The following is a 14236-nucleotide window of genomic DNA, read 5'->3' as shown; positions in this document are numbered from 1 at the left end:
GCAGATAAGGATGTCATGTTACGTGAAGGCCTCCTATCATTTTGCTCGACTCCTGTAAGATATGCTGACGTTGAGAGGCTGTAAATAAGGACTGTTCCTTGTTAAGGGAGGTTTATGGAGATGGGTTATATTGTGCAAGTCATCCTTGTAATGGCTGCAGCAATATGGCAAACCATCTGAACACAAGCCAAATACCTCTGATGGCTCATAGGACTTGATGATGATGATGATGATGATGATGATGATGTAATGATTAATGTTTAGTTTGGGCTCTTAGAACAAATAATACGATTCGTTACTTTTAATGCTGCATTACAAATGGGAACAATTAATAAGAATCACTTTCTTAATGCTGTATTGAGCAAATATTCTTCTACCTTCTGTAAATAATGGCATCTGGACCAAACAATCCAGTGATTAACATCATGAGCAGCAATTGGGATACAATGACCTACATCGACCAAGCCAGCAAGTCTGGCCACCTGATCCTATTAGTTACCTATTAGGACAAGCATGGCTTGCTGAAGACACATTCTTACCCAGATCTTCACAGCTCACAAAATAACAAAAATATTAGACTGTAGTTTGAATGTGTGTTGACTTGATCCTATTGACGGAATGAATAACAGAAGCTTGAGTAAAAGGAACATATTCTTGTAATGTATAGAATAGCTACAGGATGAGGCTTTCCGTCGGCAAGTAACCACTAGAACTTGTCCATGCTTAGTTTGCAGTGATGATATGGACTGAAGTAGGCATGTCAGGTAACCTTCCCCGACTCTGGAGTGTAAATCACAGCACGTTGCTGATTAGATCCACAAGTTCTGGTGATGTGTTGGTGAAAGTGGAATGTCCTCGCTTGGGCTGAATCTCTAATTTAAAGATTATCGGGGATCAGAATACAGCTCTCTGCCTTAACTCATGCTTTACGGCATGTAGTTTCAGGGGAATGTTCATGCCATCAATAGTTCGGCATGCGCATTAAATAACTCAGTGAGCCTTCACATGCATGCCAACAGGCTGGAGGTGCATAGATATAAGTTTTCACAGTACAAGTTTTTGTTGTTTATCCGATAAGTATCTTCCAAATGAGTTTATTGAACTTATACTTACAATGTCTATGGCGGAAAAGTTTAAATAAATCAGGCTACAGTCTCTTGGTTATTTTTCCCAATTAAACAATTGTATAACCAGATATGTTGTATCAAAGGGACATAACTCATCAGTCTACATTACTTCAAACTTTGCCGCAAATACTTTGCTCTGTATGTTATATTTCACAATTAAGTCCTATTTTCAACACAAAACTAATTTAAGTGATATTTCATATTTCTTATTCATTTATTTTATTATTCCATTATAGTTGGTAGTATGAAATATATCAGAGAAGACACTTTCATTTTAGTTTCATTTTCCTATTTTACATTATACATCTGTAGACCCACAAAAACAAAATTAATCACATAATAAATTGATAGTGTTCATGTTCTCTTAGCTTCTTTCAAAATACAAATTTAAAATAACGTCCAGTCTAAGTAAACTTAGGCTCAGTATTATTGGTTACAAAACCTAGTAGAAGGTCTAAGTTTACTTAGACTGAAATAACGCCAAATTCTGTTTTAATGGCCACCTCTGTGGTGTAGTGAGAGTGTCCGCCCGGAGAGCGGAAGGTCGCAGGTTCAATCCCCGGTCGTGTCATACCAGAAAAATTAAAATATGGTACTTGTTGGTCCCCGCCTGACGCTCGGCATAATGGGTGCAACAAGGACTGGTCGGCTCGGGAGTCCGTATAATGTGTCTGAGTGGGGTATTCATGCTTAACTGCGACATGGTATCTCAGTGGGCTGGCACTATAAAACCAGCTTCAGTCTGGGCTAGTACAAGCAGCCGCACATACACATGCATGCACATTGTCATGAGTGAAATATTCTTAAGTACAATGTTAAACCCCACCTCACCTCACCTCACCTCACCTCATCTCACCTCTGTATTAATATGTCATTTTGTTACTAATACTTGGGGGCGGTGGGGTAACCTAGTGGTTGAAGCATCCGCTCATCATGCTGAAGACCCGGGTTCGAATCCCCACATGGGTACAATGTGTGAAGCCCATTTCTGGTGTCTCCTGCCATGATATTGCTGGAATATTGCTAAAATCGGCGTAAAACCATACTCACTCACTCGCTATTAATATTTAACAACCCTCATCAAATCTAAAGCAACTTTTCCAAATGATGAGATTAACACAACCCTGTTTACAGTCTACTTTTCCTTGAAATACAAGCAGCAGGAAGTGGGTAAGTGTTGTGTTTCCTTCCTGCGAACCACTGGAGCCACTCGATATTAAGATCTATATATGGCAGTGTAATCGCCCAGACCCAAGCATTAGACCTAGTAACCCCTCCAGTTTTAAATAGTGAAAAATTTAACTGTGGAGTGAAAACATAGCAAATGAGTTTGGTTTAATGTCAGAGTGGAGTAGTCCATGTCTGGACATGTGAGTTGTCTCAGGCAATTACACTTGGTGGATGCACCAAACATGCTGCTAACCAACCTAGGGTTTTTAGCAACAAACCCAAGACTGGCTAATGCTAGAAACTAAGGCATGCAGCTCTGCAACTATGACTTAGCCTGTTGGGCCACCTGTGATTCTTCCATTTCCGACCGCCTCCGTGGTGTAGTGGTTAGCGCGTCCGCCCGGAGAGCAGAAGGTTGCGGGTTCGATCCCCGACCACGTCATACCAAAAGAAGTTAAAATATGGTACTTGTTGGTCCCTGCCTGGCGCTCGGCATTAATTGGTACAACAAGGACTGGTCGGCTCGGAGTCAGTATACTGTGTCTGAGTGGGGTGTTCATGCTTCACTGCGGCATGGTATCTCAGTGGGCTAGCACTATAAAACCAGCTTCAGTCTGGGCTAGTATAAGCAGCTGCACATACACATACACACGCATGCACATCGTCAAGCACGACATAAAACCCAATTTCACCTCACTTCACCTCTTCCATTTCCTGTATAGACAGAAGTCAGATTGTCATGTTATTTTCTTCAAATATCTCAAGTCTTTACAGTCTCATTGATAGACTCTCTGTCCAAGAAATGAAGGTTGGTGGAATAATCTTGAAAGTGATGTTAAATATTTTGCTTATGTCAATCAAAATGACATCATTTATTGTCTAGTGACACTAAAAATCATTTCCATTATTACAAGAAACATGCAGGGTCCAAGACCCCTGTGACATAAGCATGTGTATATACATCACTATCAAACAGTAAAGAGTCCAGGTATTCATGGAAAGGTGATGTTGTCCCACCTGGGCACCACACACATCCTGTGAAACCAAACTTAATTTTCCACTGTATGTGATATTTAAAATAATTTGGTAATTACCAATACATAGTAACAGGCAGTTTTGGAGCTAGGTCGTTAGGTGGTCACTTGAAAGAGATGCGTCCGTAAGTAGTGCCATGAAATGCTGATCAGATGTCTGTTTCCAATGTCACCATAGATTTAACTTTTGGTTTGTCATCACAACCCACTTATTGTTTAGGGTTTGGAAAACGTTTAGATTTCATCTCTTATCAAATGCCAAAATTGAATAAAGATGAACATCTAACCGTGCTACATGGCTGTATTGAATGATGAGTCCATGGATGTACAGTAGTACTGTCTTTGTAGAGGCAAGTCTAGATAAGCAAACATTACAAGACTAGACTAAATCCATGGATGTACAGTAATTCTATTCCTATGGTAGGCAAGTGTAGATAAATGAACAAAGAAAATAGTCTTTTTTACGAGTATTGAGTGAGTTAGTATGGTTTTATGCCATTTTTAGCAATATTCTAGCAATATCACAGCAGACACTAGGCTTTTTTTATGGACAACTTGTCCTGATATATATAATCTAGAAATTATGATTTATACCAAGGATGATTGCCTCAGGGACAGATGCAAGTATGCTAAACACCTCAATCACACACTTGCTCCTGAAATTCCATCTATCTAAGGGAGATAACTATGTACAGCTTTGGCACCATCCCTTCTCTGAATGACTTCCATCCACTTCCTCTTTGAAGATACCTGAGGTCACAATGACACTAGACGCACAACCACAGACACCCACACACACAAGGTGTATCATAAATACTGATTAATATTTGTATGGTGAAGGATACCTGCTGATTTATGCTCTCGGCCCCTATCATAGATATTAAACATCCTCTGTCTACTGATATAACGCCAATGTTATTTAACCAGTTTTTATATGATAGAATCCAATATTTTATGATGTTTGCATTTGTTTTTGACAACTGTCACTCATCTGATACACCCTTTCCTTCCTCTGAAATGATAAAGTGGCCTTGTACTTGGTGATCACTCCTGTGTGTACATGATTTTGTCACCATGCACTGGATGGCCCCAGTAGGGAGGGGCGGAAAAACAGTGTTGGTTAAGCCACTGTCAGCCTATTCCGCTTTTGTTGAAGTGGACCCTTCATAACTCTTGGCAGGTCATGTGTACTGGAGACCTACTGTACCCTGGATCTCCTGCTGGGTACTGTGGACCTACTGCACCCTGGATCTCCTTCTGGGTACTGGAGACCTACTGTACCCTGGATCTCCTACTGGGTACTGGAGACCTACTGTGCCCTGGATCTCCTACTGGGTACTGGAGACCTACTGTACCCTGGATCTCCTACTGGGTACTGGAGACCTACTGTGCCCTGGATCTCCTGCTGGGTACTGTGGACATACTGTGCCCTGGATCTCCTACTGGGTACTGTGGACATACTGTGCCCTGGATCTCCTACTGGGTACTGTGGACATACTGTGCCCTGGATCTCCTGCTGGGTACTGTGGACATACTGTACCCTGGATCTCCTACTGGGTACTGTGGACATACTGTACCCTGGATCTCCTACTGGGTACTGTGGACCTACTGTGCCCTGGATCTCCTACTGGGTACTGTGGACCAACTGTACCCTAGATCTCCTACTGGGTACTGTGGACCTACTGTGTTCTGGATCTCCTACTGGGTACTGTGGACCTACTGTACCCTGGATCTCCTACTGGGTACTGGAGACCAACTGTACCCTAGATCTCCTTCTGGGTACTGTGGACCTACTGAACCCTGGATCTCCTACTGGGTACTATGGACCTACTGAACCCTGGATCTCCTGGGTACTGTGGACCTACTGTACCCTGGATCTCCTTCTGGGTACTGGAGACCAACTGTACCCTAGGTCTCCTACTGGGTACTGTGGACCTACTGAACCCTGGATCTCCTACTGGGTACTATGGACCTACTGCACCCTGGATCTCCTACTGGGTACTGTGGACCTACTGTGCCCTGGATCTCCTACTGGGTACTGTGGACCCACTGTACCCTGGATCTCCTTCTGGGTACTGGAGACCAACTGTACCCTAGATCTCCTACTGGGTACTGTGGACCTACTGAACCCTGGATCTCCTACTGGGTACTATGGACCTACTGCACCCTGGATCTCCTACTGGGTACTGTGGACCTACTGAACCCTGGATCTCCTACTGGGTATTGGAGACCTACTGCACCCTGGATCTTCTACTGGGTACTGGAGACCTACTGTACCCTGGATCTCCTACTGGGTATTGGAGACCTACTGCACCCTGGATCTCCTACTGGGTACTGGAGACCTACTGCACCCTGGATCTCCTACTTGGTACTGTGGACCTAATGTACCCTGGATCTCCTACTGGGTACTGTGGACCTAATGTACCCTTTATCTCTTGGGTACTGTGGACCTAATGTACCCTTTATCTCTTGGGTACTGTGGACCTAATGTACCCTTTATCTCTTGGGTACTGTGGACCTAATGTACCCTGGATCTCCTGGGTACTGGAGACCTACTGTACCCTGGATCTAATACTGGGTACTGTGGACCTACTGTATCCTTCATCTCCTGCTGAGCACTGTGGACATACAATACCGATGAGCTCCTGCTGAGCACTGAAAGCCTATTCTTCTCTTTAACTCAAGGCTTGATAGTGTGGTCCTGTTCTACCCTGAAGCTCTACCAGTTGATTCATGACAAAAGATCATAGAAAAATAGCATTTTAGTGCACTGCATTCCATCAGTGTTACTATGTCCATGAGTGAGTGAGTAGGTTGGGATTAGTTCTGGGCCCCGTTCCTCAAAGCAATTGTTACACTACAATAGTTGTAAATCACTACAAACCAATTGTAACTTTAACTTACAATCACTCCACCGTTCCTCAAAGCAATTGTAAGTTACAATTTCTTCCGTAAGTTGCTTATGACCGTCTGTAAGTTACTTACGATTGATTGTTGTGAAATTTGCCCTGAGAGGATATTTCAAGACCGTAGTCGTGTTCTGGATGTTTACAATGACACTGAAATATTTTCAAGGTACAGAATGACAAGGGCTTCCATTCTGAAACTGGTGAGCATGCTTCAACCTGGGTTGTCCTCGGACACCCAGCGTTTACATGCATTATCCGTAAGAAAGCAAGGTTTTAATTACTTTGAGATTTCTTGCTAAGGATGATTTTGGAAAGGGGAAGCAACTCTCGCCAACAGGAAGTAATTTAAACACATTATTTCTAACTTTCGCGCAGAAGATCAGGGTCCCGTTCCTCAAAGCGATCGTAGCGCTACGACAGTCGTAAGTCTATGTTAAAGTATTGGAGTTACGATCATCTTAGCGCTACGATCGTTTTCAGGAACGGGGCCCTGGGCCCCATTCCTCAAAGTGATGGTAGCGCTACGACAGTGAAAGACATTGAAAGACTTACAATCACGAGACTTACAATTCCCTTACAATAGCTTTGAGGAACAACAATAAAGTGTTATTTACGATAATTGTAAAGTTGATTGTAGGGCTTACAACTGATTGTAGCTACGATCGCTTTGAGGAACAGGGCCCTGCTCTGAACAGTATTTCAGTCATATCACAGCATGTCAGCCTCGTGTGGAAGGACAGCATTCAAGACTGCAGGTCTTAGATGTTTATTTTTGGTGAACTTGGAAAATAATGGCTTCCTCATACTTCTTGTGTAGAAATGTTGATGTTGTCTCTGCAGTGTCATCTTACCAGAGGAACCAAATCAGCTTTTAACGTGACCTTTGTTGTCATCTCACTGATGGCCATAAGCCTTTTGTTGCTTCTTTCTGTCTAGATCCGCTTCTATCTTGTACTGTAATGTATCACGATACAAGGGTTGTAAATGGATGTATTTGGTGTCATTGTGTAGGGATGTTGTTTTGTTACAACATCTGATGTGAAACTGCGTCATTGCTCACTGTTGCATGTAGCACAGCTGCACATGAAGCCCATTTAATAACATGGCAAAAGAGACAATGTTTGGTGGGGATTAAAGGTCAGATGGAGAATGTTCCAGCGCTGCCAGTGCTGTTGTCAGCCACTGACATGTACAATTGCCTGACCTGTCAAGATGCCAACTGCATAAGTATCCCTCGTGTCCATGAATGAATGAGATATCTGACAGGTGCTTTGTTGGATACAGCTGGTACAGCCTGTAACAAACAGGGGCTACCTAAACAGTGGTGGCTAGTGAATCATTCAGATAATATGAATTACTGGACTTCTGTGTACTGCTACTTTGATCAGTATTTCAGTTATGTCACTGCATGTCAGTTAGGAAGCCAGGCCACTAGCCAGGCAGGTTGTAGTTTACCTCTGTATGGGAGCTGACAGGTCAGGATGTGTGAACCTGGATTCAAACTTGCAGATCGCTAAGGGACACAACTCCTGAAGTTGCAGTATCTTAGCAAAACAACACAATGACAGGGCTGGTTTTTGTGGCAAAAAAGATATTCTTGCTGAAAAAATATTGTGACTTTGCAAAGAAATTGCTAAGTTGTCCTAGTAAATTGTCGATTGATTTTCTATACATTTTTTTCATTTTATGACATTGTAAATACTTGTGGGTAATTCCACAAATTATGGACACAGTGTTTAATGTGTATACCTCCATAAATGCAAAAACATGTTAAAGTCAATTCTTACATATATGTATGTCAGCAATATTCAGGCAGCCTTAGGAGTGATGGATGTGAAACAAGGCAGAATGATTCAGTGTCATATAGGCAGCCTTAGGAGTGATGGATGTGAAGCGAGGCAGAATGATTCAGTGTCATATAGGCAGCCTTAGGAGAGATGGATGTGAAGCAAGACAATGATTCAGTGTCATATAGGCAGCCTTAGGAGAGTTGGATGTGAAGTGAGGCAGAATGATTCAGTGTCATATAGGCAGCCTTAGGAGAGATGGATGTGAAGTGAGGCAGAATGATTCAGTGTCATATAGGCAGCCTTAGGAGTGATGGATGTGAAGTGAGGCAGAATGATTCAGTGTCATATAGGCAGCCTTAGGAGTGATGGATGTGAAGCGAGGCAGAATGATTCAGTGTCATATAGGCAGCCTTAGGAGTGATGGATGTGAAGTGAGGCAGAATGATTCAGTGTCATATAGGCAGCCTTAGGAGAGATGGGTGTAAAGCAAGACAGAATGATTCAGTGTCATATAGGCAGCCTTAGGAGTGATGTTCAGAGCATGTACTTCTTTATTTAGATGATGAAGAACAATGTGAAGATGGTGAGATTCAGAAGCGTCTTCATCAGATGTACCCAAAAGCCTTGGAGGGATTTGTCCTCATCCTCTCTCGGGAAGCTGATATTGTATACCTGTCTGAAAACACAGCCAAGTATCTCGGCATCCAACAGGTAAAATACTCACAGAATTTACATTTTCAGGAACAGAACTTGTCATGTTCATGTTGTGATACATGCAGTAAGGTTGTCTGCTTGTCACATGTCAACTTCACTGTCAAGGAAATCGTATCATGAAAAGGTTTCAATCTTTCCTATGAACCTATGAATTTCTTTGATGCTTCCTCTCAAGCAACAGCTTGTAGATGTTATCATTTCACCGTTTCAGATTGAACTGATGGGACAGAGCATTTTCGACTTCACTCACCCATGTGACCATGAAGAGATCCGTGACATGATGTCAGATCGCCCTCACGGCTCCAAGGCAGTGTCCGAGGAGCGCACGCTCTTCATCCGCATGAAGTGCACGCTGACCAGCAAGGGCAAGAGTGTCAACCTTAAATCAGCAACATACAAGGTACGAGTTTGTCAGCAACATACAGGTACGAGTTTATCAGCAACATACAGGGTACTAGCTTAACAGCAACATACAGGGTTATAGCTGATTCTTTTATATCACTAAAGTTAATCTGTCATGATGTGACAAATCATATATAATGATATGAAAGTGAATAGTATTAACCTCACTGACTCACTTCTCTCAGATGCAAAAACTATATCAACTCGCTCTGAACCAGCAAAACACTTTCATTTTCTTTCATCCTTAGGGAACCCCCAAAAGAAACTTTACAGGATTTGAGTAGTTTCATCCAATTCCTGCTTCACTGAAATTCCCAGGGAATATAGTGATGACTTCCTGTTTGAGGCTGTGTTCAGGGCAAGAAGTGCAACAGATGCACATTTGTGGAACTGATGACTAAATCTTTGCAAAAAAACAAATGGATGATCATTTATCCTTGTCCCCAAAAGTAAAGCACCTGCTCTGAATGAGTACAATGTCAACTGATATGCCAAAATAAATTTGAAATCAGGCATGAGCAAAAGGCTAAATTGGAAGAAATATTGATGCAGTGTTCCTTTTTAATACTGGCATTGTCAGACAAACAGCTCTCTGAAAGAAAGAAATGTTTGACTTGAATAGATACCTGTTGTCAGAACCTTCTGAAACAAATAACCCTGGTTCTCATTCACGTATTTGATGTAAACTGTTAACTCGGATGAGCACAGGAAGCTTGTCATCAGTCTGCTCCATCTGACAACTAATTATATAATATCCTGTTGACTACAAGCTATGCCATATATGGAAGGTCACTTTCACCTTCTTGGAACTCACTGTCCACTTCCAACAGAGCCACCATTGTTCTTCAGGAGATGGCGTGATGATACAACTGAACAGTTATCTGGAATATTTCCCTTAAGGTTAAGACAGCCTATTTATGACTTAAATTACGTTCAGTGTTTTTATTACGGTTCTGGGTTTATCGAGATAAACATATTCAATTATGTTAAGTCCTTTCTTTTTGGTATGGCTCGCAAAATCATTTAAAAAGATACGGAACTGAAAGTAGAAAAGACTGAAGTCAGATATGTCAGTGTGTTGAACATTTATGTATATCTCCAGAATGTGTACTCAGGATATTTTGTTTGCTCATTGTTTGTTGTTTAATGCTGCACTCAGCAATATTCCAGCTATATGGCGGCAGTCTGCAAATAATCAAGTCTGGACCAGACAATCCAGTGATCAACAGCATGAGCATTGCTCTACGCAATTCGGATACAATGATATGTGTCAACCAAGTCAGCGTATCTTATCACCCGGTCCCATTAGTTGCCTTTTACGACAAACATAGGTTACTGAAGACCAATTCTAACCTGGCTCTTCATGGTTTTGTACTCAAGATGGTTTAAAGGTGTTTGCAGGATACCTGCAACAAACTAAATGTCCATTTAAATGTTATCCAGAATGACAATGATTTTGTTTACTTTTTCCTGTCAACATATTCTTGACTGTTACAAATGATTTGTGATCAGTCTCTGATCTCTGATCTTTGGTAAATATATAAACACATCCCAGCGGGCACTCAACGTTGAATCAACGTTGAATCAACGTTGAATTTTGGTTGTTTGGTTGATCAACCTTTCATAAACGTTGATTCAACGTTTATCATGCGACCAAAGAAAGTTAGTCGAGATTCGTTTAGTTGTCAACGTTGTTTCAACGTAAGGAACCAACGAAATGTCAACTAATTGTTTCCTTGGCAAATTTGATACATAATTCATATTGGTAATAGGTATCCAACTTAGCAACTATCATTTCGGAACATTATTTTCATAAAAGATCAAGATCGAGCTAGTGACAGATATAATCTTATATATTATTTGATTGTGCATCGATCAACGGATCTGAAATATTACGTGAAATCGCAGTTTTAGGTATAAAGTCATCAGTTATCCAAATTGCATTACATTTGATATTTTCCCACAAAACTGTGAAAATTGTATAATTCCCGACAATTTGCTTTCAAACACAAGCCAGATGTTGACCTTCGATCGCCTTCGCTTGGCCATATCCGGACATCGCGACAATTATCGCTACAAGAAAGGCAGCTGATCGCTTGTCAGTTCACTTTGGCTAAGTTCAACGCAATATCGTTCTATTTTCACCATCTTCACGGCATGCTGGTGTTTATTTGGTAAGTATGTCCTTCATGTATAATGAAAACGTTAGGAATGCCGTTTAAATCTAGCAGTAGCAAGAAACTCGAATTAGGGCTCATGTTTTATCTCACAAGGTTACCGGTATGTCACAGTACATGTTTCTCAAAATTTTGTTTTGTTATTTTTCAATATATTTGCATGCATATATATTTGGCATTTTATTATATAATCGAATAAGATTTCCTTTCGTACCCATCACCTGATTTGAATTTTGCAAACATACATTTTCAAATAATCAATGAAGTACATCAATATAAGGAACCGTTCATAATTAAATATATGGCTGCGGGTGGGGGTGTTGATTGTAAGGGTTGGAGGGTGGGGTGGGGTGTCACCCATTTTGTTCAGGGGAGCTAAGGGGTCAGCATTTTTGTACACACGCACTATGTTTAGAAATTATGGGAAGGGGAGAGGGCGTCATAGATAATGTACATGACATGCAGGGTGGGCCGTCTCTTATTCTGTACATACTCATACACTTTTAGGGGTGTGTGTGTGTGTGTGTCTGTCTGTGTGTGTGTGTGTGTGTGTGTGTGTGTGTGTGTGTGTGTGTGTGTGTGTGTGTGTGTGTGTGTGTGTGTGTGTGTGTGAGAGAGAGAGAGAGATTCACATTGTTCATAAAAATCAACATCACCCCAAAGCCATACATTATGAACGGTCCCTAAGGGCAGCTATACAAAATCGGATAGGATTAATCAACATTTTATATTGCATCCCATTATTATGAACATTTGTTCGTTTGAATAGATCTATCAGTAAATGATGCATTGAGCACGCCCTTAACCCTATCAACATATGTATATTATTGGAGGGAAGGGGGTGGTGGAGAATGGCGTAAGGAAATGCAACGAAAATTTTCACTTTAAAATCTCTTGTGAAAGTCTTTGTTAAGGATGAAATTGTATATAATTTATTTGAACTTTTATTTATTTACAAAAAGTGTAACTTCACTAATGATTCTTTGATGGGACAATTAACAAAACTGCACCCACAGACTTTCATTCTTACACTTGTTTGGAAGGGATATGATAATTCATGTCTCTTAAGGTTAAAATCTTACATACCAAAGAAGTAATTTTAATGTAAGGAACATTTAATTATGAAATAAGATTATTTTAATGGAATTTGCAGAAATCTCATCTTGAAGACTGGGTGGCAGCAATTTTGTGGATCACATAAAAGGAGCAAGGCTAAGGTAACACGTTTTTAACATTTCACTTGTTTCCAGTATATCCACCACAAAGTTTAAGAGAAAGATGATAATGCTCTTTCATTACCACCTGTTTTGAATATTTGTGATAATGTTTGGTCTTTTTGGTGATAATAGTTGGTCTTTATTTTCATTTATATATTAAGGTTGATCATTTAAGGAAAAATTGACAATGATTTCTCCCGAGATGTTTAGTTTAATGAGCACTCCCTTGCTTGGCTTTCATATTGTTTTTCACAAAACAGCTGGATGCAAGATAGCACGAGAGGACAGAAGTCATACATTTATAGATATTAGAGATGTTTATTGCTGGGAAACACACTCTTCAGGTATTTGGTCAGCTGTAGAATTTGAATATGATGTTTTTTATTATTGTCAAAGGGTAGGTTTTTCATTATTTGCAATCTAATATGTGTGCAGTGAAACATACTGAGATTTGGAAGAGCCCTTTATTTAAAGTACAGGTGTTGTTAGATATCAGCATTTTATTCCCTTCTTAAGATCATCTATCGAGTATATTAGAGAGAAGGTGTATATTTGTAGTGTTTTAAATCAGAGTTATTTTCAGTGTATGACCTACATTTCAATATGTTTTGGCCACCTGTCACCCCTTTGGTCAAATAGAGTAGGACTTCCATTTCTTGGAATTGAGAGTCAGAGATGCACTGTTTCCAAGAATTTGCGTTAGCCAGCGATGTTTGTTTACGAGTACATTTAAGTCTTTTTGAGTGTAGATTGGAGTTGTAAGAGATGTTATTCAATGTCTTATTATTCATGGTATAATAGATTATTTCTGGCAATGTAGAGTTTAATCTCATTATTTTATTGTTCATGATTCAGAGAAGCATAGTTATGGCGTCATAGATAATACGCATACATAATTCATTATATGAGAGATTTTCTAAAGCTGCTTCCTATAAGAGATTAAGTGTAAACATTTATGAATTATAAAAGTTATTTATCTGAGTTTTATGAGTGTACAAATGACAAAGAGAGAGAGAGAGTAGATAATAGAGAATATATTGTATACTTATGAGAGCTCATTATTGTTTTCAGAACTCCATGATCCATACTTCCTTGTGTTTGGGAACAAATGGTGTTGGGAGACCTCCCACAATAGACTTGTTCTTTGACCTGTGAACCACCACCCATTTTGTTTTCTTATCATTTAATGTAAAATGGCTTTTGTTACAATTTATGACTCCTGGTAGCAAAATTGCTACATCAGATCAACTCCTATTAATTTGAAATAATCAACATTTCCGAGAATCTCTAAAGAAAACTAAATCTGACAGAATAACAAAAATCTTCCATTATTTTGCAGGACAATGTCAAACAATTTGATGTCAAGAATGAATGTTGATGGGCAAAACGGCAAGTTTTCTTTTAAGAATACAAGGTTGTATTCAATCATCTCTGGTAAGTTAATTACCAAGTGCAGCATTTTCATCATGACCATAGCAAATAATATATGACAGTAAAGCATCGTCTAATTCATCTAGTTCATTCAATAATCTAGTCTAATAGTCTAATTAAATAATCAACTTGCAATTGAGGATTTTCTTTGAAAATGTTTAAGAAAACTTCCATTCCTTCGGTTGAAAATATAAATTGTTTACACTTTTCGTCATATTTTGTATTGATGCTGTTCATATGTTCACATGCCAAGTTACAGCAGTGA

At 40.1% G+C, this 14236-nt stretch overlaps 1 protein-coding gene across 3 annotated transcripts in view; it reads left to right on the top strand.

The window, feature by feature from the left end:
• The window catches only part of LOC124285374 (hypoxia-inducible factor 1-alpha-like), an 87312-nt gene that overhangs the window by 53508 nt on the left and 19568 nt on the right, over positions 1-14236 (top strand). For all 3 annotated transcript variants that reach the window (XM_046721598.1, XM_046721596.1, XM_046721597.1), the window contains exons 3-4: positions 8590-8741; positions 8956-9144. In XM_046721598.1, coding sequence (XP_046577554.1) covers positions 8590-8741; positions 8956-9144 — 341 coding nt within the window. The remainder of the gene's footprint in view (positions 1-8589; positions 8742-8955; positions 9145-14236) is intronic.

This window comes from Haliotis rubra, unplaced genomic scaffold (genome assembly GCF_003918875.1).
Source record: "Haliotis rubra isolate DU_JTF1 unplaced genomic scaffold, ASM391887v1 Scf36, whole genome shotgun sequence".
In the NCBI taxonomy this organism is placed as follows: domain Eukaryota; kingdom Metazoa; phylum Mollusca; class Gastropoda; order Lepetellida; family Haliotidae; genus Haliotis; species Haliotis rubra.
This window is presented reverse-complemented; position numbering and strand designations above follow the sequence as displayed.